At 36.6% G+C, this 25,311-nt stretch overlaps 2 protein-coding genes across 5 annotated transcripts in view; one reads left to right on the top strand and one right to left on the bottom strand.

The window, feature by feature from the left end:
* Window positions 1-5,416, bottom strand: part of MRPL47 (mitochondrial ribosomal protein L47) — a 33,194-nt gene extending 27,778 nt beyond the window's left edge. For 2 of the 3 annotated variants that reach the window (XR_009519305.1, XM_060011091.1), the window contains exons 1-3: window positions 5,278-5,415; window positions 2,070-2,221; window positions 1,460-1,520 (exon numbers count right to left, since the gene is read on the bottom strand). Coding sequence is in view for 2 of the 3 variants with exons in the window: in XM_060011091.1 (XP_059867074.1) it covers window positions 1,460-1,520; window positions 2,070-2,221; window positions 5,278-5,402 (338 nt within the window). In the remaining variant the exon portion in view is untranslated. Of the gene's footprint in view, window positions 1-1,459; window positions 1,521-2,069; window positions 2,222-5,277 lie in introns of all 3 variants that reach the window. The other variant, XM_060011092.1, reaches the window with a different exon arrangement.
* A 117-nt stretch (window positions 5,417-5,533) lies between these two features.
* NDUFB5 (NADH:ubiquinone oxidoreductase subunit B5) lies at window positions 5,534-20,814 on the top strand. 2 transcript variants are annotated; one of them, XM_060009981.1, is made up of 6 exons: window positions 5,534-5,696; window positions 12,863-12,951; window positions 14,193-14,259; window positions 15,057-15,118; window positions 16,181-16,287; window positions 20,130-20,814. In XM_060009981.1, the coding sequence occupies exons 1-6, from the start codon at window positions 5,573-5,575 to the stop codon at window positions 20,248-20,250; spliced, it is 570 nt and encodes a 189-aa protein (XP_059865964.1). In that variant the 5' UTR covers window positions 5,534-5,572; the 3' UTR covers window positions 20,251-20,814. The 2 variants fall into 2 exon arrangements, with proteins under 2 accessions (XP_059865964.1, XP_059865965.1); XM_060009982.1 differs by lacking the exon at window positions 16,181-16,287.
* The last annotated feature ends 4,497 nt before the right edge of the window (window positions 20,815-25,311 follow it).

Raw genomic sequence — 25,311 nt, 5'->3', positions numbered from 1 at the left:
TAATATTAGTGGTTTTATAAGCATTTTACAGTTCTTTAATCTGCCATGAAAGATAACCCTTTAAATCAAGGGATAAAACTTTAAATGCCTACTACAGTGCCTGGACAAATAGTAATTATGAGTGAAGGGAGCATGGTGAAAGAACAACAAGATGGGTAAGAAGTGGTATGCACTGCTCCATTTAGACCAGCCAACTGTCACCATGTAAAAATGCAGGTTCAGTGTTGCAACATCACAGGTCTGATTATTCAAGAGGAGCCAGAAATCCTTATTTTTGTGTGAAACTTCCCAATTTTTTTTTTTTTTTTTTTTTTGGCAGTACGCGGGCCTCTCACCACTGCGGCCTCTCCCATCGCGGAGCACAGGCTCCGGACACGCAGGCTCAGCGGCCATGGCTCACGGACCCAGCCGCTCCGCGGCATGTGGGATCCTCCCAGACCGGGGCACGAACCCGTGTCCCCTGCATCGGCAGGCGGACTCTCAACCACTGCGCCACCAGGGAAGCCCGAAACTTGCCAATTTTTAAAACACAGCACAGCCCAAACAAACATATCTCTGGGCTAAATATAGTCGATTAATGTAGGGGGATAGGTGGGTCAAAAGGTACAAATTCCCAGTTATAAAAGGAAAAAGTCATGGGGATGTTATATACGGCAATGGTGACTATAGTCAATAATACTGTACTGCATATTTGAAAGTACCTCAGAGAATGGATCGTGAAAATTCTCACCACAAGGAAAAAACTTTTTGTAACTATGTATGGTGACAGATATTAACTGGACTTATTGTGATCATTTTACAATATATACAAATATTGAACCATTACACTGCACATCTGAAACTAATACAATGTTATGTCAATTATACTTCAATTTATATATGTATATATACAATGCAAATCTGTCTTAAATCCTCTCAATTCTTTCTAATTTATCAGGAGAATCTGCCAGAAAAACCTACCCAAATTTCCAATTAAGTGCACCCTCCAATACTCTTCCTCAAAGCAAAAAAGCTAAAGTGTCCAGACCATGCAAAAGGTAATAAAAAGGAAGAAGGCCTAAATGTAACCAACTCATCCCCATTTTGCTTTATTAGTTTCTTGAAATTCTTAGTATAAAAGTGGTAGTATGACTGGTAGCAGTTACAGTAAAATTTCTAAACTCCCAACTATTTAAGAACTCTGATACATCTGTCATAATGTAATTTAACCTCTGTAGTACTTATAAAAATTTTAATGATCTTATATATCACAAAACAGTACTATAAATCACTTTATTTAATTTCTTACATCAGATAAAGTTTATACCTCATTATTATAAAAATTTTAATGATCTTATGTATCACAAAACAGTACTATAAATCACTTTACTTAATTTCTTACATCAGATAAAGTTTATACCTCATTATTATACTATAACTGCTTCAAACACTTAGATGTTAATGTACTCAGTATACTTACCAAAGTTTATGTAAATCTTCATTACTTTTGTTCCTTAATTGCTGACAGGTCCATGAAGCTCCTATTAAAATGATAAATTCATAACATGAAATAATTTTCTAGCTACATGCCCTTTGGCAAATTACTTAACTTCTCTAAACCTGTTTCCTTATCTATAAAATGTGTAATAGCTTTATTATATTATAGTACAATATATAATTAGGATTTGTGATTAAATTAGATAACACATATGAAAATATTAGTAATGTGACTGGCAATAGCATTCAAAAACTGTTATTAGTAGTATAGAAGGTACCTTCACAGTCTAATGTCAAAATACTTAGTATCATTATAAATTAATATTCAACTATCTCTAAAAAAATGAAATGTAAAACAAACCCCAAACCGCACCTTAGTTAATTTCAACCTACTCCTCTTCTAAACCTTTTGCCAACCTTCCAAGGAACAGTTAACTCTACTATTATACTGTCCTTCTAATCTTCTCTAATAGACATTCCCAAAGGAAATCAAAAAAGGAAACACTTAAGTAATTCCCAAACTGGATAAATAATCCCAAAATGACAGAGGGTTCAATAAAATTATTTAATATAGGTCAACCCAAATATCTCACCAGATTTCACTTTTTCTTCCCCCCAATTCTTTGGGTCATCAAAAAATTCTTCCAGTCCTCTCCTAGACAATGTGGTATGAAGTAATCTACACTGATGAAAAGATGTGACATTTGGTGTATTCTTAGTCAACAGACAAAGAGAAAACCTGCAACTGAACATATATAAACAAGTGATTCAAGTTTCACAACATTTGGATTTTATAAGCAATAAACGGAATCATTTCCTCACCTACAATGTCAAACAACCAACTTGGGGTTTCTGCCCAAGAAACGATAAACTCATAAAATGCTTTAGAAATTATTTTTAACATGCCATTATATATGTTGCTATCCTGTAACTTCAGAGCCAATACATTGACATAATTATATATTTTAAAAGTATTTTTTAAATTAATTAATTAATTTATTTTTGGCTGCATTGGGTCTTTGTTGCTGTGCACGGGTTTTCTCTAGTTGCGGTGAGCGGGGGCCACTCTTCGTTGCAGCACACGGGCCTCCCATTGAGGTGGCCTCTCCTGTTGCAGAACACGGGCTCCAGGCGCCCAGACCTCAGGACTTGTGGCTCGCGGGCTCCAGAGCGCAGGGCCAGCAGTTGTGGCGCACGAGCTTAGTTGCTCCACGGCATGTGGGAGCTTCCCGGACCAGGGTTCAAACCTGTGTCCCCTGCCTTGGCAGACGGATTCCCAACAACTGCGCCACCAGGGAAGCCCGACATAATTATATTTTAAGGTAACATTTTTAAGTCCTTCATATGTGGCTAGTGGGCATATAAGCAGATAAAAACATTCTGAACTTTAATTTTGCAACACATCAGAGACCCCAATGCTTTCTCCTTTAACCCAGTAATTCCACTGAATTTAGAAATTTCAACTAAAGAAATTATCAGAGGGACTCCCCTGGTGGCACAGTGGTTAAGACTCCAAGCTCCCAATGCAGGGGGTCTGGGTTTGGGAACTAGATCCCACATGCATGCTGCAACTAAGAGTTCACATGCCACAACCAAGGAGCCCACACATGTTACAACTAAGGAGCCCTCGAGCCACAATTAAGGAGCCTGCCTGCCACAACTAAGACTTGATGCAACCAAATAAATAAAAAATAAATAAATTTTTTTTAAAAAAGACAAATTATCATAGATGGGAATTGATAAATCAAAGTGTCTATTGTGGTAATCATTTTGTAATGTATAAAAATATAGAATCACTATGTTGTACACCTGAAACTAATATAATATTTTAAGTCAATTATACTTTTAAAAAGTCTATTAAAGCATTATATATGATATCAAAAAGCTGATAATAATGTAAATGTGCAACTGGGGAATGGTTAAAAACATTATTGTGCATCTGTATGATAATCTATTATGCAGTAATCTAAAAGTCATGTTTATAAAGAATATTTAATGACCTGGAGAAATAACTTAAAATACAATAATGAAGTGTATAACAAATGTTGTATTCCTACCTAGAAAAATTTAACGTGAATCTAATCATGAGGAAACAATCAGACAAATCCAAATGAAGGAATATTCTAAAAAGGCTGACCTTATTAAAAATGTCAATATCATGAAAGAGAAAAAACGAACCATTCTGGATTAAAGAAGACTAATGATAACACGACAATTAACAGGATAAATGTTCATTGACTGGACTCTGAATTAAAAATTAAGAAAGAAAAAAAAAATTCCCCAGTGTGATCATTGTAGTATTGTGGTTAAGACAGCGTTCTTGGGACTTCCCTGGTGGCGCAGTCGTTAAGAATCCGCCTGCCAATGCAGGGGACACGGGTTCGAGCCCTGGTCAGGGAAGATCCCACATGCCACGGAGCAACTAAGCCCGTGTGCCACAACTACTGAGCCTGTGCTCTAGAGCCTGCGAGCCACAACTACTGAGTCCGCATGCTACAACTACTGAAGCCTGCACACCTAGAGCCCGTGCCCCGCAACAAGAGAAACCACTGCAATGAGAAGCCTGCGCACCACAACAAGTAGCAGCCCCTGCTCGCCGCAACTAGAGAAAGCCCGTGCACAGCAACTAAGACCCAACACAGCCAAAAATAAATTAATTAATTAAAAAAAAAAGACAGTGTTCTTGTTCTTAGGAGATATATGCTGAAGTGTCATGATGTTTGCAATTCTGACATGCCTCAAATAGTTCAGAAAAATAAAGGCATGGATATAAAAAGTATAGAAAATGTGACAAAATGCTGAGGATTGGTTAACATAGGTGCAGAGAATACGGTTATTCTTTGTACTACTCTTACAACTTTCCTTTTGGTTTGAAATTTTTTAAAATAAAAAGTTGGAGAAACAAGGGTAGAACACAAAAATGCATATACGTAAATATTATCCTGATTTTATTTTAAAATCTCATGTATGTCTATATATTCAAAGTTAAAAAGAATAGAAGAAAATCTGTTTATCTCTGAATGGTAAAACCATAGTTGATGTTTACTTTCTTCTTCAAAGCACTTTACCCTATTTTCCAAAGTGTCTGTAAATGAACAGATATTTATTCAACAGTAATGATAAAAATCCAGAATTTTTTTTTTAAGGAAAAACGATGATGAGATGGAAGAGACGATTAATTCAAGTTTGCTACTTTTCCAGTTACAACCCCTGAACCTCTGCAAAAAACAAACCAAAAAAATTGCTTATCTCTGAAGCTAATGTAAGTTCACTATATCTGAGAGATGCCCAATAAATATGCTGGATTCAAGAGCACATACATTACTTCCTTTAAAAAAAAAAATGACTACTTTCATTTGGCTACCTTCATTTATTCACTCAACATTTACTGAACAATCTCTTTTTGACAGACTCTGGGCGTACACCCTCCCACCCCTTTTTAAATCCATCCAAATCTGACACAGCCTTCAGTTCCACAGCCAAAAGCTTTCAGTGAAGTTTTTCCCAACTCACCCAGCCGAACAGGATGCTTCCGCACCTCTAGGTTTAGTTCAACAAATACTGGTTTTCTACAGACCCCACGACTGCCTGGTCCACAGTTGGTGGCAACAAAATGTTTGAGGAAGATACGGAAATGTCGCAGGTGGGGGACTTCTCCAAGGTCACTCACTCCTCACGGAGGTGGGTTCGGGCCCAGCCATCCCAGAGGCCTTTCCATCCCTAAGCGTTTCTCAGTATCTCGCCAACCAAACAAGAACCAAAGTTGGAGAAGTGGACAGACCTACTCCTCACATCACTTACCTTGTGCTAGCAGGGACCTGAGGACTTATTAACGACCTGGAAGCCTTCAGGGCCGCCGACACTCTCCTGCACAAAACAGCCAAACTGGCAGCAGCCATTTTTCCGCATAAGTAAGCAAACCGCATTTCCGCCAACAATGATGTCACTTCCGGCGTCTCACGCCGACCGGATGACGAGAACAGGAATTGGCTTTGCCCTCACTCAACATGGCCACTTTCCGGCTTCGCCCTCGTTGAGAAATTGGCTCTCTCGGCTCCCGTTACATTTGCCCGCTCTTCTCTTGCCCGTAGTAGCCATGGCGGCCATGAGTTTATTACAGCGGGCTTCGGTCTCTGCAGTGGCCGCTCTGTCTGGCCGCCGCCTTGACAGTAGACTTGTATTCGGGGGCTTCCTCACCCGTGACTTTCCGAAGACTGCCGGTGGGTACTGGCTTTGGGAGAAAGCGCTATCAAGAAACGCGGGAGGAGAGATGGAGGACTCTTCCCGGGTGACCTTGGTGGAATCCGGAGAGAGCTGGGAGAAATTGAGGACTTGGGACTTGAGAGACGCAGCATGGGCTATGTGAGGAGACTGAGGGTTTTCCTGGAGTAATCAAATCGATCGTGTTTAAGTAATTAATTAGAATTTGTGAGACGCTTTGTCATTCACCTATCCTGTTGGTGGTAATTTGCGGATGAAGCTGATGTTAGAAAGGCAAAGAGCTGAGACCCATGTCTCTCAGGCACCAAGATTCTTTGTATGTTCCACCTGCGGTACGTTTTAATCTCACAAGGTGGGAAGTCATGTTGCTGAGGAGCCCGCTGATGCTAAGTAATAATATTGATATATGGACAGGTGGAGAGGCTCAGGGCTAACTCATCTGCTAGGCACAGTGCCTTCATGACACTTTTAGGTGTCCACGAAAATGTTTTAATTTAAATTTCTTTTAAAATCAGAAGGAAAAGGGCTATAATGTTAATGCATATGTGATGCTGAATCCAGCCTGAATTGTATTCGTTTTATATCAACGGAATCATAAAATAATTATTTTTAATGTCTTCTTAGAGAGGAAGGGACCTATGAAGAAAAAGTTCCTAGGTCTTAGGAAAGTCAGTGCAGTCATGGGAGGATTATTTGGAGCCTCTTGGAGACTGTGGACTGAACTCTAGGGGAATGAATAATCATAATAGCAAAGCATCAAATGCTTTGTATTCAGTCTGCTTTATTCCCTTTTGGATTCTGCAAAGTGAGTACAGTGTTACCCCATTTTACAGATGAGGAAACTGTGACTCAATTATTACAAAAATAATGCACTACTGTATTAAGTGAATAATAATAATGGGAGCTAGCATTTATTGAGCACACATTATATGCTGGGCACCATTCTAAGATATTAAAGGTATTCATTTAATCCTCTTGATCAAAAATATACTGTAAGCGATTTGTCCTATGCAATACAAGTAGATACAGAGGAAGTGAAATTTAAAGCCCAAAAGATTCTTCTCCAACTTAAAAATATCTTTTTCTGTTTACTGCTCTTCTCCCAATTTAATTTGAATTATGTCACTTCACATGATGAGGCATTATACACTGATGCCATGAGGGACTTGCTGGAAAAATGGAAAGGAAAAAAAGTGGCATTGAACAAATTTCCGGCAGGAATTTGAACCTGTTACAAAACTGCATGTGCTTACATTCTTTGATAAAATTCCTTTGTAAGCCATTTCTGATTACAAATATCCTCTTCAAATACCCCCTCCCCCCATGGTACTTAATCATGCCTACCTGGAGATAAACTGAGGTAAAATTTCTCCCCTAAATCCCATTTATACACTATTCCCCATTCTTGGAGTTCGGGAAGGATCTTCGCAGGTAATCTACACCTTTTCCACTGGGAGCAGGAAAGGATGTGATAGCTATAGTGAGGTTACTGTGTTTCAGCAGTGTACCTGCTTTCAAAGGTATTTTGCATGTGAAACCTAATCTATCACTGTGGAATGAAAGGTTGTAATCTGTTTTATATTATTGTTTATGTCTGCCTCTAGGAGAACGTAAGATCCAACAGAGGAGAGAACCTTGTCTGGTTTTGTTTCCTCTGGATATAGACCACCTAGGTTTAAATCCTACCTCCAGAGTTTAGTAACTCTGTGAGCTTGGGTCATCACATCTGGGAAGCTAAGTGGAAGGCACTTAATTGCTCCAAACCTGCATTTCTTCATCGTTAAAAAAGAGGATTTTATTACAAGTGTGCTTATTTTCTGTTGACACGGAAATAAAATAAAACTAATCTCTTTCCCACTGACAAGTATTTATAACCCTGAAATGTGTTTCTGCATAATTTTGCATCTTTCTAGAAATGTCATTTTGAATGAACTTGTCTCTTACCATAAGAACTGTTTTGTTTTGTTTCTAAAAAGAGGGTGATAATTTTAACTTACCTCAAAGGTAGTGGTAAACAGTGAGTGGGAAAAATCTACAGCACTGGGCATTACCTTCTACAGGGCCCTGTGGTCTCACCTTTCTTAAACATCTAGTACTGTCATGTTATCATCAATCACTCTCAGTGAAAACCTTTCTCAGAAAATAAGCAGATAAAAGTATTCTGTTTAATTATTAAATGTCAAACATCAAGGGATTCTAGAAATAAGCTTAAGTTCTCCCCTCAGCTGCAGAGAACTTTTATGTTGAAGGCTGATGTGCATATAATTATGGCTTTAAAACCTGAGAAGAGTATTTAAACGAAGTAGTGTGGACTTAACTCAGACATGGATGATGAGGCATGTTAACTGGATTCTAGGGATAGTTTTAACAGGTGCAATTGATGGAAAAGTAAAGGATGTGTTTTCAGATATATCTGAATATGGGGCTCTTGGGACAGGTAGGTGTTGCGAGAGAAGGTTAAAAAAAGAGAAGTTAGGACCTAATTAGGGGAGGGACTGAATACAAAGCCAAAGTATCTTAACGATTTTGTAGGCACCCGAGAGTATTTTAGCAGAAGAGCAGCATCAGTAGTATGTTTTAGGAAGATGCTTCTGAATATTGGATGGCTTATCAGGCATGTTGATTTCTTAAGCCACTGAGGTGAAAAGGTCTTGGAGAGAAATGGAAAGTTTGAATTTTAGAATCAAGAGGCCTTGACAACTGATGAATGAGGCACAGGAAGATGACTGAGATTTTTTAGCCTGGGTAATTGAGTTGGTGGTGCCATTAACTGGGAATAGTCTGAGAATGAGGGAAAGAAAATGACCAATTTTGGGTGTTGTCTTGGAGACACAAAAAAATCTGATATTATCTTATTTGATCCTCACAAGTATCACAATTGTCCAAAGCATAACTTTCCTGAAGTTATTCGCATTAAAAAAAATTGGTTAGTGAAACCTTAGTTCCACGTAATTACTGAGTACCTTGAGACATTCCAGGCTGTAGAGAGTGGAGGAAAATGCCTATTTTTGTGGCAGAAGGATTGAGTTCCAGAAATCCTGGCAGTCACCTGGTTGTAAGCAGTGTTCACTCTAATAATTTTAGATTGTAAGCAGATGGCCCTACTACAACAACAAATCATGAAGGCTCAGAATATTTGAAAAGAGTTTAGGGCTATGAAATATCCTTTAGAACAGTTAATAGTATAACAGTTACCTAACACATTTAATGGCATGAATAATTGTTGTTTAACAGTAGGGTAATTATATGTAAAGAAAGCAAGAAGTTCACATTACTAACTGTTTAATATTGCTAGAATGCAGCCAGCTCAAGCTTTCTTCCATAGTTTTTTTTGTTTGTTACACTTTCCACATCTACTAATACTGTCATTTGTAATCAGTGGTCCCTAAAACCCCACATAGAGTTTAATCCTTACGTGTTTCTCTTGTGTGTATGTGTGTGTGTGTGTGTCTGTCTGTCTGTCCATCTGATTGAAAGGGAAAGTTGGGAGTATACTGTCTCTTCTGAGAAGATTTACTTTCACGGACTAAAGAAAGATCCCCTACCAACATTAAATTTACTTAAGAAATGTAAATTCAACAATATTTATGGAGTTCCTACCATGTGGCAGACACTAAAGTGCACTGGAGATACACTACTGAATGATTCAGCTTAGTGCTTATTGTTCTAGAGGAAATAACCAAATGATATTAAGGAGAATAAGTGGGAGACCAGCTGTGGATATAGGGTAGTCAGAGAAAACTTCTTTGAGGAGGTAACATTTGATCTTACCTCTGAAGGATGGGGTGAGGAGCTAGCCATTCAAAGAGCCTGAGGAAAAGCTTCCAAGCAAAGAGGAAGGTTAAGTGCAAAGACCTGAAAGCAGGAAAGAGTTCTTGGTGTTGGAAGGAAACCATTGAGATTGATCAGTAGGAGAGGTATGTCTTTTTATTCTAAGAGAGGCCATCTATTCAGATTCTTTGAGGGAAAGGACCTTAGAAATCTTATAGGCCACCCCCTGTAGTATGCTAATCCTTGTTACATTCCATTAGTGATACTCGAATAACTCCATAATGGGGACTGGGGAGGCAGTCCAATTTTATTTTCAACAACTAAAATTGTTAGAAACTTCTTCCTTGTATTAAGCCAAAAATTACTCTTTCACACATTGATCCTAGTTCTTCCTTTCAGGTCAGTGCAGAAGAGTGTAAGCCTTTGTCATTGGACAGCCTTCAGGTATTTAAAGGCACTTCTCTGGTCTCTGTCCTGACTTCTTTTTTGTAGGCCAGTCAGCTTCAGTTCTTTCAGTTTCAGTAGGTCAATTTCCAGGTTGTTTGCCGTCCTGGTTGCTTAACTTAGGACGTGCTCCAGATTGTCCCTCTAAAACAGTGTACTCTGGGATGGACACACTTCCACAGGTCTGGTAAGACATGGAGGTGGAGGGCTCCTTCTGTTTTGACCCTGTATTTCTGGTACATCAGATTAAGATTGGATTACCTTTGGGATTTTTTGGTTAACCACATCCACATGACACCAATGACTTTTTCTTTTTTTGTTTTTGGCCACGCCATGCAGCTTGCGGGATCTCAATTCCCTGACCAGGGATTGAACCTGGGCCATGGCAGTGAAAGCCCAGAATCCTAACCATTAGGCCACCAGGGAACTCCCACCAGTGACTTTTCTTAAGTTTGTGAGCCACTAAACTTCTGGAGTGTTCAAGTAGGACTTTCCACTTACTATACTTAATCCTTTTAGATTCAGCCTTTTGTAAGTGTGTAGGAGGACTTTTGGGGGGATCCTATTTCATCATTAGTGTAGTAGCCACTCTTGTAGCAGTAGTTCTGTATCATCAGGAATACCATCTCCACCACATTCAGGCCATTCATAGAAATTGTGAGAGAGCCCTTTGGCAGGTTACTGCATTAAGTAATCAGCACCTTTTGGGTATAATCAATCAACCAATTACCCATTACAGATTTCTTCTAACTTGCAACTTCTCTCAGTTTATAATGTGCCTTCCTCATACCTCCCCAACTCCACCAGCCTGTCTAAAGAGGGGCTTTACTTCTGAGCCTTTTCTTTTCTGACACTACATCCTGTTTCTTTCCTTTGTTGTCCTTATAGACAACAAAGACAACAAAGATTGTTGTCTTTTACAGTATAGATTTGTAATTATCTATTTTTTCCTCCCAGCAGAATCTAAATCCCTCTTATACTATAGACCTAGCATAAGACCTGTACATAGTAGGCACTTAAATATTTATTGAATTAACGAGTGGTTTGTACTGTTATCCAGCCCATTTTTTTCATCTAGTCCACAGAAATTTCTATTGTACCTTTCAAATGATTTGCAGAAATACATACTTACCTTGTCAAATTCTCTTGTTATTTTAGAAGCCTTAGTAGATGATTTATACTTAGTAAACTTGTGCCAGCTTCTAATTCTCTTGTGAATTAACCTTCTAAATTCATTGCAAGCTGCTGCAGGTGGTATCAAAATTTAAGACAGTTCCTGCCTTCAAGACACTTACATTTCAGTGGGGGCAGTGAAAGCAAGTTTACACATCAGTAGAATATACAGCAGTTCAGAGGTAGGAGAGCTCTCAGCTGGTTGGGAAGCATGTTGGTTTCTTGGAGGATGAGATGTCACCTGGGCCTAAAGAATAGATTTCAGGAGAGGGGAGGTCATTCTTGACATGTAAGCTTGAACAAAGGATACAAATCTTTCTGACATCTATTATGATTAAAATTCCTTTAATGGGAAATTAGTTTTTTATTCAGCAATGACTCATGGGAAATTCCCTTGAATGCGGTTACAGAGCAGAAGCATAGTAACCCTCAGTTTCTCAGTAATGTTAGAGCCTTTCCTGCTTTTAGCAGAAAGGGCTTAGAGTGGCCATAGTGATCCTTCCAGACTTCCAAGAAAGGGAAATCGCATAGAAAGCAGATCCAAGAGTGAGAGTTTTGCCTCAGTTTATCTTCAGCAAGGCTTGATTAAATACCGTCTGGGAGAGGATTTGAAGAGAAGGATATTTACAATAAGAAATGGCTTACGCATTTGCAACAACATGGATGGACCTAGAGATTATCATACTAAGTGAAGTAAGTCATACAGAGAAACACAAATATTATATATCACTTGTATGTGGAATCTAAAATATGATACAAAGGAACTTTTGCAAAAGAGAAACAGACTCATAGGCATAGAAAACAAACTTATGGTTACCAAAAAGGAAAGCAAGGGGAGGGGGATAAATTAGGAGTTTGGGATTAGCAGATACAAACTCTCTATATAAAATAAACAACAAGGTCCTACTGTATAGCGAGGGGAACTATATTCAGTATCTTGTAATAAACTATGATGGAGAAGAATATGAAAAGGAATATATATATTTATAACTGAATCACTTTGCTGTACACCAGAAACAAACACAACATTGTAAATTATTTTTTACAAAAATTTTTTGTAAAATTTTGTAATATATTTTGTAAAATTTTTGTAAAATTTATAATAATTATGTAATATAATAATTATTAAATTATTATATCAACTAAAAAAAAAGAAGAAATGGCTTATAAAGGGATTTTATCAAGACATATTAGAGTGTATTCTTTTGAACAAGTTCAAATTCCTGCTAGAGAGATATTGAAAAAATATCTTTCCATTTATTTTGCATCAAGTCCCTAATGTATATTGCCTCATCATATGACGCAATTTAAATTAATTTCTTTTGCAGCATTAGCAAATATTTATTGCAGAGGTAAACAAAGGTACGTAGCCCACCAAGAGTATCTGATCTCGCTGCCTGCTACTGAAACAAATTCAAATAATCATTTAGATATTTCTTCAATAAATATCAATATCTTGAATATTGATGAATAAAAATGATGAAAATATTGATGAATATGTTGAATAAAAATGAGGAGAGCTGTAGTTTAGAACAGTACATCAATCTCTGTTTAAAGATATCCTAGTATTCCCTGCCTTTAGTACTCAAAGAAGCATGTATTTTTTTATCTTAATCGTATATATATATGTATATATATTTTTTGGAAGGGATATTTTATTTTAATTCATATTAAACATTTATGCATGTACGTTTTTGTATAGTCTGACTTTTATCTCAAAATATAACAGTATATCCTTATAAACCTTGTATATAACAGGGTTATTTAATATTTCCAGCTCCTGTGCGACACAGTGGAGACCATGGGAAAAGACTGTTTATCATCAAGCCTTCTGGATTCTATGACAGACGTTTTTTGAAATTAATGGTGAGTTAAAACTTGTTGAACTAAACTCTTTACATATAAATAGGAAATTTTTTTCCTGTTTAGAAAACATCTTTCATTTTATAAAATATTTTTTTTTGTAAATTCATATTCCTTTTCTCAGAAAAATGTTGAGATTGAGTAGTAAGGTCTGGTTTGTTAGTGAATTTATTTTTTTAATTTTTTGCGGTACGTGGACCTCTCACTGTTGTGGCCTCTCCCATTGTGGAGCACAGGCTCCGGACGCGCAGGCTTAGCGGCCGTGGCTCATGGGCCTAGCTGCTCCGCGGCATGCGGGATCCTCCCGGACTGGGGCACGAACCTGCGTCCCCTGCATCGCAGGCGGACTCTCAACCACTGCACCACCAGGGAAGCCCCCTGAATTTATTTTTAAATTAGTGAACCTTTCCTTCTTCAAAAAGAGAATTCATGCATATTGGAGGAAAAAATTGAAACATTCCTTTCTTCTCAAGATTATGGTGTTTTGAAATCATCTGTGTTCCCTGACCAAAAGAAAAATCTATAAATTATAAAACTGAAAATGGATTCATTTGGGGATAATTATTTATATTACTAATATATTCTTTAAATTAACAAAGAACTCATTGAAGGACTTCTTTAAATATGTAACTCCATTATTTTGGGATATGATTTTTTATTTCTTTGTTGTTTAGGAACTTTGATTTCAGAGAGTGAAACAGGGCATTGACTGCATGTTTGTATCTCAAGTCTCTGTAAAGGAAAGTAGAGACTTAGAAGGTGGAAGACTGGACTCTGCCACTGTTCCTAAAGCTGTGACCCACTGGCTGCCCTCTAGACCTTCCCTTGCCTGTCCATTGTGCTTAATGCCCTCTCCATCTCCATGGTTGAGCTCCTACTTTTCTTGTGATGACCAACTCAAACTCCAGAAATCGCCCTCATCTTCTTACACTTTTATTCTTAATATAAAAATTTCTTTTATGACATTGCTTTAACCAAAAATGAAAAATCACTTAAATATATATTGTATTATATAATTAATTTTTGCTTTCTTCTTTCATTTTTGACACTAAATATAGGCATCTAAAAGCTAGAGCAAAAGAAAATTACAGAAATAAATAATTTTATACAGCATCTCCAATTTGGCAAGTTTATGTTACAAGAAATATAAGGAAATCATGTAATGAGGACAGTTTGAGTGTGAGGAAAGGAGTTAGGAAATGGTTATGTGAAAACTTTTTTTTTTTTTTTTTTAATCTTAACAGAAATTCTACATTTTGTTGACTGGGATTCCAGTAGCAATTGGCATAACTCTGGTGAATGTATTCATTGGTAAGTATCTCCTCCACCAACTAAATTAGTAAATTTTTAAAACCTGTGTACATTAATATAAAAAAGGAATTATGGATATTATAAGGGAAAGTTCTTCAAATAATAAAATAAACATAAACATGAGAATTTATTTTAAAATAACCAAATCTTAATCTGCAATAGCACACAGTGGTTCTTTTTTTAACTTTTTGTTTTCTCCAAAAACCTTTAAGGTCACTGACTCTACAGGCCACATAAAAGGCCTGTCTTCTTCCTCTTTCTCATTTCCCAAAACCAGCTTTGAGAAGTCTGAATAAGGAAAATAGAAAGAGAGAGAGGTGGAAAAGAGGCTGAGGGATGGAAGAACTTTTTTTTATCCATCCTGGAACATATAAAGTTATAATCTTCCAAAAAAGAATAGATTTGTGAATAATAGTAACTATTAGGTCTCCTGGGAAATTCTGCTCACTCACAGTACTTCTAACATCTTGAATCCTAAATATTTTGTCTAGGATGTTTAAGGAAAACCAGAGGAATAGTATGTCTTTTATTATATCTTCTTACACTATATAAAAACAAAACGAGAACCCTCATATAATGCCTATATACAATGCATTACACATAGAAGACATCTAAAAAATATCTAATGAATGATTTTCCACCAGCTTGAAGTGAATTTAAAATATTAGATATCTTCATTGCTACAAAACAAAAGGTTCTTTAAAATCACAAGAGGTTGGTTTCTTACTTAAATAGTGAAGAATTAACATTATAAACTCCTGATACTAAAGTTGAATATCACTGTTTTCTCTTATTAGGTGAAGCTGAGTTAGCAGAAATTCCAGAAGGCTATACCCCAGAGCACTGGGAATATTTCAAGGTTGGTATAGGTCACTGAAAGTTATTTTCAGTTAGGTGTCTTGTCAATGTACTGGTTAATATCTTAATTTAGCAATTGTGCTATAGTTTTGTATTCAATTTTTTATAACAAGTAAATGATACATTTTGTGCTCACTTTTTATAAGTTACTTTTGGTAATTTTCTGCATTGTTTTATTACCTTAAGCTTTATGGTTTTTTAAAGACTGACTCTGCACTGTGTTCTCAACCTAGAGAGTAACAGTCAGAATTTATCCTACATTCTATGCCATAGCGAAAACTACTGATACTAATGCTAGCTGTCATTTATTGAACACCCACTGTGTAGCAGGCACTATGATAAGTGTTTTGAAAATACTATCTCATTCCATGTAAATGGTACTATTATTATTTCTGCTTTAGAGATGAGGAAGCTGATGCTTAAAAGAGGTTAAGTTCTCTGTCTAAGGGATAGGGTCAGTATTTGAACCCAGGCAGTCTTGACTCCAGAGCCTGCACTGTTAATTAGTCATTTTACCATACTGTCATGGCTACTAAAACCCAAAATTAATTCTGTTACTTGTCTTTACAAGTGTTTTAGTGAGATGGCCTTGATTACAGTATATCTTATCATGTTTTATTATCTGAATGAATTATATTTTAGAAAAGAAATACTTCATTATTAAATCTTAAGGTAAGCTATATAATTAGTTTATCTTGGCTGACTGGTGGAAAGAGCGCCATTTTGAGATCACCAGACCCCGGGTTTGGCTCCAAAATCTGCCAGTTAAGATACTTATAGTGTAGTATAATAGGAAAGAGCACAGGTTTTAGAGTCAGACAGACCTGGCCTGAGTGCAGATGCTGCAACCTAGTAACTGTACAACCTTGTGAAATTTGCTCATCTATAAATGAGGACAAAGGTAGTATCTACCGAACAAATTAAAATTATTTAAAAAATATATAAAGTGGTTGATACATAAAAGTGTTATTGATTTACCTGAGATGGTCATTTTAGGAGAATAGTAAACTGGAAAAGCAAAGTACTTTTCAGACACTAATTTTAAACACATTTTCTCTTGTAGCATCCTATATCAAGATGGATTGCCCGAACTTTCTTTGATAGTCCTGAAAAGAATTATGAAAGAACAATGGCTGTCCTTCAAGTTGAAGCTGAAAAAGCTGAATTACGGTAAAAAAAAAAAAAAAAAATGGGGCAGGGGTTGGAGTGCAGGGAAGAAAATCCTTTCCTAAAGTTGCAAACCACAGGAAGAAATTTAATAAAACTATTTCAACAGTGTAGGATGCTCTGTGTAAAAGGGTGAAGATGGAGAGAGAATTAGCCTGTTTAGAGAGGAGATTATGAGTTGGAGACTAGAAGGCTATTAGGAGATAATATCTGTCAGATTAAAAAGAATTCTTTTTTGAAATGTCCTGACTCTCTTAAGTGCAAGGTAGCCCTCTCCTTCCCCTCCCCCACCCAATTTCCTTTCTTCTTACACCCAGTGTCATCCTTAGAGGTGACTACTATTTAATGATCTCTTATATTTTATGCATTAAAAATATATTTTTATATATCATTTACAAAATATATTAACACAAATGGAATCCTGTTATCAGCACTGTTCTGCACCTTGTCTTCCTTTCATGTAAATATACAGTCATTCCTTGGTAACTGAGGAGGATTGTTCCAGGACCTCCAGTAGATACCAGTCTGAGGATGCTCAAGTCCCTATATAAAATGGCATAGAACAGTTGGCCCTCCGAAGATAGATAGGGCCAACTGTATCTTGATCTTTCGGTAATAGCATATACTCTATTCTTTTTAATGGCTGCACTGGATGGATGTGCCTTAATTTTTTTAACCGGTGGGGGACCTATTGTTGGTACTTAGGCTTTTTCCAAGTTTTTTGATAATTATACATTGTGCTGTGGTGAATATCCTCATATATTTTTGCATATTTATTCAGTGTATCTGGAATATAAATTCCTAGCAGTGGCACTGATAAACCAAATGTTATGCTTTAAATTTTAGATAGCTTTTCTCAAACTCTTCTTTAAAAAGTTGTACCAGTCGTCTTTTCTGTCACCAATACAGGATAATTCTGTTTCTCCATACCTTTCCCAGTAAAGGAATTTATCAAACCTAAACATTTTTGCTGATAAGACAGTTGAAAAATGTTATCTCATCATTTCAATTTTGTATTTTTTGGCAAAGTTGAGTATTTTTTCGTATATCTGTTGGTTGTTTATATTTCTTTTTCATAAATTGCCCATTTTCTATTAATTTGTGCATTGATTAAAATAGCCCCTTTTGTTTTTGTTGCAGATATGTTTTCCTAGCTTGTCATTTGTCTTCTGACAGTGTAGAATTTTTTTGCAACTTAGTGTTTTTATGTTTCAGACAACAAAAATGCAGTAGTAGCTAATATGTTTTTGAACACTTACTGTGTACTGATGCTTTAATTGCTTTTAATATATTTACTCATTTAATGATTGTCAAGCTTGTCAGTCTTTTTCTTTAGCTTCTGGAATTTTGTGTCATATATAGGTCTCTGATAATAATAAAGTAAGTAAATACACAAGTCCAAAATTTTTTTTTTTTTTTTTTTTGCTGTACACGGGCCTCTCACTGCTGTGGCCTCTCCTGTTGCGGAGCACAGGCTCCGGACGCGCAGGCTCAGGGGCCACGGCTCACGGGCCCAGCCACTCGGTGGCATGTGGGATCTTCCCGGACTGGGGCACGAACCTGTGTCCCCTGCATCGGCAGGTGGACTCTCAACCACTGCGCCACCAGGGAAGCCCCAAAATTATTTTTTAATGTTCACTCATATTTTCTTTTTCTACTTTTAAATATGATCTTTTCTGAGATTTATTTTGGTGTTTGGAATGAGGTTTACATACAATCAAAAGTACCCATTAAGTTCAGTGGGTTTTGACAAAATATATAACTGTAACCACCACTATCGAGGTCATTATGATCACCTAGTGAGTTTCTTTCCTGTCCCTTCAGTCAATCCCCATCCCTTACTCTTGGCCCCAGGCTACCATTGACCTGCTTTCTGTTTATTCTGCTCTAATTTTGTAGTTTACAAAAATTGCTATGATATTGAAAACTATTTAAATGATTAAATGAACATATGATTGGCTTGTTTTGTAGATATGTAATTACATGTATGTGTAGTTACCATATAGAACTGTCATTAAGTATTTAAGAGCATGGAATAGCATTATGCCTCATACTTAGTTAGCTTTGGACATTTTTGAACTTCAGACATACACCTTTGATAAAACATCAGATTACAAAATTTCTTAGACATATAACAATCCCAAACAATTTCAAAACAAAACAAAGTAAAAATAAAAACAAAAACAGGGGACTCCTCTGGTGGTCCAGTGGGTCGGACTCCGCGCTACCAATGCAGGGGGCCTGGGTTCGGTCCTAGGTCGGGGAACTAGATCCTGCACGCGTGCCGCAACTGAGAGTCCGCATGCCGCAACTAAAAAGATCTCACACGCAGCAATGAAGATCCCGTGTGCTGCAACTAAGACCTGGAGCAGCCTAAATAAATAAATAAATAAATATTTTTTAAAAAACTAAAACAGGACCCTGACTTTTACTCCTAAAAGAAAGATGCAAGTGTGAGAATGGAATGGGGAGTACCTACACATTTTTAAAAATATATATTTAGGTATTTGGAAAACTGAAGCTTAAAGGAAAGGTATAAAATAGAAAGGGACTGTCTTACGTAATTGATTCCCCCAGAAATAATTTATTTTTGGTCCTCCAGAATTTTTAATACTCTGCACATGTGTACATATACATAGCACAAATGATTTTCTCTGCTTTTTAATGAAATGGGAAGATGCCACACAGACTCATTTTATACCTTGCTTTTTCAACCTAATGATATATCTGTCCTCTCCTTCCATGTTACTATATATAGATTTCCCTCATTCTTTTTAACAGGTGCATAGGTTGTCCATTATATGGGTGAACAATAATTTATTTAACCAGGCCCCTGTGATGAATATTTTAATTACTTGCATTTTAGATTATTATAAAGAGTAGAAAAGAAAAAGGTTGATATTTAATCCTAAAAAAAAAAAGATAAATGTATTCTCTTATATACACTATCACAAAGGTATATTATTTGTCATAGATAGGGTTGGTAAACTGGTTAAGGTTAATAAAGTGAATAATTTAACTGTGACAGATTTCCAGTCATAAAAAGTTAGTATGTAGTCTATAAAAATGGAAAGTAAAAGGCTTGATGGAGAAGGGATTATTCCAGGAATGCGTGGTAGTTTTGTGCAAAGGCTTGGCTGTGGAAGAAGGAAAGTATCTTTCTAAAATAGAGATTATTCAGTTTGTGAAGAAGGTTGAGGACAAATAAGTAGATCTTAGAGTCAGAGAATGTTTTTCTTAATCCTGGTTTTTCTTTTTTCTTTTCTTTACAAATATGGATTGTCCAATGTTGACCAGGCTCAGTGTGATGCTGGTGGCTGGTGAATAAGTTACCGTCTCTTCTTTCAAGAAGTTTTCTGTCCTAATGGTGATCGGCAGCCAGTATAGACAGGGGATGTGAGCTCCTCCAGGAAGGCTTGTTCCCTTTTAATTTCTAGCACTTGGCACAGTATGTGGTCATAATAGTAGGCGTTCTGTAAATGACTCTCCTAACATTTAAAAGGCAAGAAGACAGGAAATGCATTATCACTATTCAAGTGAAAGTGATTTGTCCAGACAAAGAGCAGGGACAGGAGGAGAGAATTGATTATCAATTCAAGTGACGCTTGGGTGATTAAAAACAATATTCATTGGCTAACTACATAAGCAAGATAATAAAAGCCAAAATAAGTCCCAAATTTTGCTTATAGGTACATATCAGATATATGCATACATATAGATCTGTGGAGGGACATTATATTTTACATAAAAGCAAGACTCTCAAGTTGTTGTTCTTTATGGAGATAATTCATTAACTTTATAATTGGAAATGCTGTAGTCACAACATCACCATTCGTTTGTTACAGGTTAAAGGAGCTGGAAGTACGAAGTCTAATGCGTGCAAGAGGCGATGGTCCCTGGTATCAGTATCTGACCATTGATAAGACACTTATTGATCATTCTCCAAAAGCAACTCCTGACAACTAATCTTTTATTTCTCTAAATACAAAGTATATTCTCTTTAGGCAATACTAAATTACTAGATATATTCTGTATTTTTTCTGTGTGATGAATAAAAGATCCTATTCATTGCTCCATTTCTCAACATTGGTTCAGATTAAGGCTTTTTTGTGTGTGACTTCATTTTTTTTTTCCAGCTTTATTGAGGTGTCATTCACAAAGTTGTAAGATATTTAAAGTGTACGTCATGATGATTTGATACACATATATATTGTGAAAGGCAGATTAAGGCTTTTGGTTTGGGGCTTTCAGCTTCCTCTTTTAAGAATGTTTAAGTATAATAAAAAAAAACTCAAAGAAATAGGAATTTGTGAACTCCTAAAGGTGTAGCTTTGAAAGATTAATGTTGTATTTGTCTGATAAATGGAAGTTAGAGAAGTCTATGTTAAATATCAGGAAATATGTAGTTTATATACATGTGAGTATTGTAGATATGTGGATTATTCAAGGGCAACTCAGAATTTTAAATTATATAAATATTGAACCAATTATATAAAACATTAACACCTTAATAAACAATTTTTCAGTGAAGATATCTCAAAGTTCAATGTTTTCATGTTTTTAGCCATAAATCGTTCTTTTAAAATGTATATACACACACATGTTCATTTTTCTTAGATGCAGTATCTCAGATTCCTTAGAGTCCTTTTTTGTAAACACTGGAGAAGTTCCACAAGGTAAAATGATTACTGTAAAGATTATGAAATAAGTAAGAGTTAAAATAATGACTGTCATTTATTAAGCATTTACTCTCTGCTGAGCACTATGCTGAATAACTGCATTTATTCATATTATTTTCAAAATGACCTTATGAGGTCATTTTCTGCATTTTACAGATGAGAAATTGAGGCTAAGAAATTTTAAACACATGCTCAATATTTACAAAAATAAACATTTATGCTTCAACTTCCAAAATAACCTTTGAGCTTCAAAAATTCATTATTCTCAGCGAATACCTTTTGAATGCCCTTGTGCCTTAAGGGCCCTAAACGCCCTTTACAATCCAGCCAACATCCTTTGGGGTGATGGCATTTTCTTATTTCCCCAGAAGAGGGCTGTCTCGCCCAGCTGCTTCCAGATTTTGTTTTGAGGATTCCCTATGCAATTACCACCTCATAAGGCTGCCAAAGTATTTGAGAGAAGGACATGCTGTCCCTGAACCCCTGCTTGCATGAACCATTTGGTTTTGTAGGAGAAGGGGAAGGAGAATGGAAGCAGATAGGTCTTGTCAGTGGTCATTGTAAATGATGCTACACCTATGTACATTTACATTCAATATTGTTAGACTTCACACGTTATTTTTCAACACCAGTAGGTTTTACTTTATTTTCTTCTTTCTATTATTATATACAAAAACTTAACATAGAAAATATGGAAAGTGTGGGACTTCCTTGTTGATGCAGTGGTTAAGAATCCGCCTGCCAATGCAGGGGACACGGGTTCGAGCCCTGATCCGGGAAGATCCCACATGCCACAAAGCAACTAAGCCCGTGCACCACAACTACTGAGCCTGTGCTCTAGAGCCCATGAGCCACAACTAGTGACCCCGCGTGCCACAACTACTGAAGCCTGTGCACATAGAGCCCGTGCTCCACAACAAGAGAAGCCACTGCAATGAGAAGCCCACGCACTGCAACGAAGACCCGACACAGCCAAAAATAAAATAAATTTATAAAAAATACATATATATGGAAAGTGTTACAAGAAATACTGGAAATCTCACCAGCCATAAAGAAATCTGAGAAATTTCCTTTAATTTTTTTTTTTTTAGCATAGCTGGGATCATATATATATAATGGAGAGGTTTTAAAAAAAAGTTTGAAAGTGTTTCTTGGAGGGAAACGTTAGTAAAACTCTACTGGTCACTAAGATACATACCGGAGGTCAAGTGGTCATCACAGGACATGTTTCCCCCACAGCACACTCCTCAGCACAGATGATAGGCATTAAATCAGATTACATGTGCTGGGGGAGAACAGGGCACTGTAGCAACCTGTGGCATCCCGAGCTAGACTAAGGGTACATGGAATGATTGGATGCTCATTCCATAGCATCTGGAACATAGCAAGCACTGAGTAAAGATCTATTGAGTTAATGATTCATGGATTTAACATGAATTTTGAGTTATCTTTAAATTATCTTTTTTCTTTTTCTGTAATTCTATAGGACCCAGCATGGTGTTCTATAAAGACATGGGATTGAACTGAGCAGACTTCAGACTAAATTCTGAGCTTGCCAAACACTATGACAATAATAATGACTACTATCTATTTGGTATCTGCTGCATGTGCCAGACATATTAGGAACTTTATATTTAATCTTCCCTCCATCTCATATTGAGAAAACTTCACTGCTTTAAGCCCTATTTCTGAAATGGGGATTACGCTCTCCATCCCACGGTAGTATTGTGAGGATCACCGGGATGGTGCATGTAAAGTGCCTGCTACACTGCTTAAGTAATAGGTGATAAAGTTCTCTCTGTCAACTAAAGATTGAGAAGGTGTACTCCTTTTTCAAGAAAATTGCTAAATATCCTATACTATCTCTGCTTCAGGCCTGTTAACTTTAAATTCTGCAATGTAAATTAACCATACTGTTCTCATTAAAAACAGATACACTCTGCTGGAGATCACAAGGAGTTAGCAGAGATTGTCAGGGCTCCATATCTTTCCTTATGTAATTATTTCCAAATTGCAGTCCTCGATTTCAACTGTCTCTATTTTTACTTCCACATATGATATATACTTAATATTTTCTTTAATTTGACCTTTTTAAACTTAAATTTTTTTTAAATGTTATATTATGACTATAAATAGGAAACAAGTCCTTTGCCATAATTAAAAGGCAATCACAGGTATAACTATGGATTATATTCTACCTAGATTTTTACCAAATGGAGACTTTCCTTTATGAAATCAAATGGAGAATTGAAAAGGCAATAACTTGGTCATGGTGTGATGCAGTATCTCTTCCAGGTACATACCCATACTTTGGACATTTTTTGTATATTGCATTAACATGGCAATACCATTGACATTGGAAAATATGAAAATAAATATCCTCTAATGTATCAATTATAATTAACCTTAATAATTCACATTTTTGTTTTTCAAATCACTTATCATGACATTTAATTAGTTATCTAAAAGCATAGTAATTCAACATTGCACATCAGAATTAACCACAGAGAGTTTGTTTTTGGAAGAACATTTGAACAAAACCTACCTAGAGCCATGATCTCTTCTATTTTTAACCTAATAATCACATATCTAAGGAATTATCTTAAAGAAATAATCCACAAAAATGAAAAAGCCATATATACATTAAACTCTTAATCACATCATATACAATAATGAAAAAACATAAGCAATATGTACTTAATAGGCGAGTGGTTTGTTAATTACTAGTATATCACTTGATGGAATATTGTGTAGCCATTAAAAATAATTATGAAAACTATGTAGCAATGAGGGGAAATACCTATGTTACTTAAGACAGAGGTAGAGAAACTATTACAGAAACCCCAAATATATCACAAATGAGATGGAAATTTCTTTCTTTATCTTTGTAAAAGTCTCAGCTGGTTTGGCAGCTCTCCTCCATGAATTCTCAGGATCCCAGTCTCTTTCTATCTTGTTGCTCTGCCATTCTCCACCTGCTGCTTCCATTGTATGGTTCAAGATGACTAACCTAGCTTCTGCTATCATGACTAAATCCCAGCCAATGGGAAGAGGGAAATAGAAGAGGGAAGCATGTTCTATCCATCTAAAACATAGAACTAGAAATCACATTCACTTCTGTTCCCATACCACTGGACAGGACTTAGTCATAAGACCATACCCAGCCTCAAGAAATATGTCCAGCTAAAAAATTTTGGAGAAAGGATACTGAGGAAAAACTAGCAGTTTCTGCCAGTCTTCTCTAGTGTTAAGTGAAAATAGCAGGATACAGAGTAACTGTACACTAAACATTAATTGTACAGTGGAGAAGTGAGACTTTGACCTGGTGATCAAAGCTAACATCACACACACACACACACACACACACACACACACACAAAATAATTTAACATTGGGACTTCCCTGGTGGCGCAGTGGTTAAGAATCTGCCTGCCAATGCAGGGGACACAGGTTCAAGCCCTGGTCCAGGAAGATCCCACATGCTGTGGAGCAACTAAAGCCCTCAAGCCACAACTACGGAGCCCGTGTGCCACAACTACTGGAGCCCGTGTGCCACAACTACTGAAGCCTGTGTACCTAGAGCCCGTGCTCCACAACAAGAGAGGCCACCACAATGGAAAGCTTGTGCACCACAACGAAGAGTAGCCCCCGCTCGCAGCAACTAGAGAAAGCCTGCGCACAGCAACGAAGACCCAACGCAGCTAAAAAAAAAAAAAAAAAAAAAAAATTTAACATTACATTATGAGGGGACACATGGATATACCCTGAGAAGAATACAGCCTGTGCAGTATGCCAAACTCAGTCTAATTCAATCCAATCACAAGGAAACATCAGTCACACACACACGAGATGTAAACATTCCATTTTTTAAAAAGCTGGACTGTTTATTAAAAATGTGAATGTCATGAAAGACAAAGAAAGGCTGTGAAAATCTTCCATATAAAAAGAGGATAAACGACATGCAACTAAATGCAATACCTTCCACTGTACTGGAAGGGGGGGTATGTTATAAAGGGGGGGAGTATGTTACAAAGGATCTTGTTAGATCAACTGACGAAGTTAGAGTATGGAAGGTGGATTAGATAAAAGTATTATTTCAGAGTGCATTTAAGAAGTTGATAATGCTCTGCAGTTATAAAGAGAATATCCCTATTTTTAGGAAGTGGACATATTTAGGGGTAGAAGATAGAAATATTTAGGGGTAAATGTGGTGTATGTGATATGACGTCTCTGGCTTACTCTCAAATCATTCAGAAAAAATCTCATTTCTATGTATGTGTGTATATATGTATGTGTGTATACATATACACATATATTCACATATGTATGTGTGTATGAATAGATATGC

Source organism: Delphinus delphis, chromosome 4 (genome assembly GCF_949987515.2).
Source record: "Delphinus delphis chromosome 4, mDelDel1.2, whole genome shotgun sequence".
In the NCBI taxonomy this organism is placed as follows: domain Eukaryota; kingdom Metazoa; phylum Chordata; class Mammalia; order Artiodactyla; family Delphinidae; genus Delphinus; species Delphinus delphis.
Note: the sequence above shows the minus strand (reverse complement) of the source record. Positions and strands in the feature narration are given on the sequence as shown.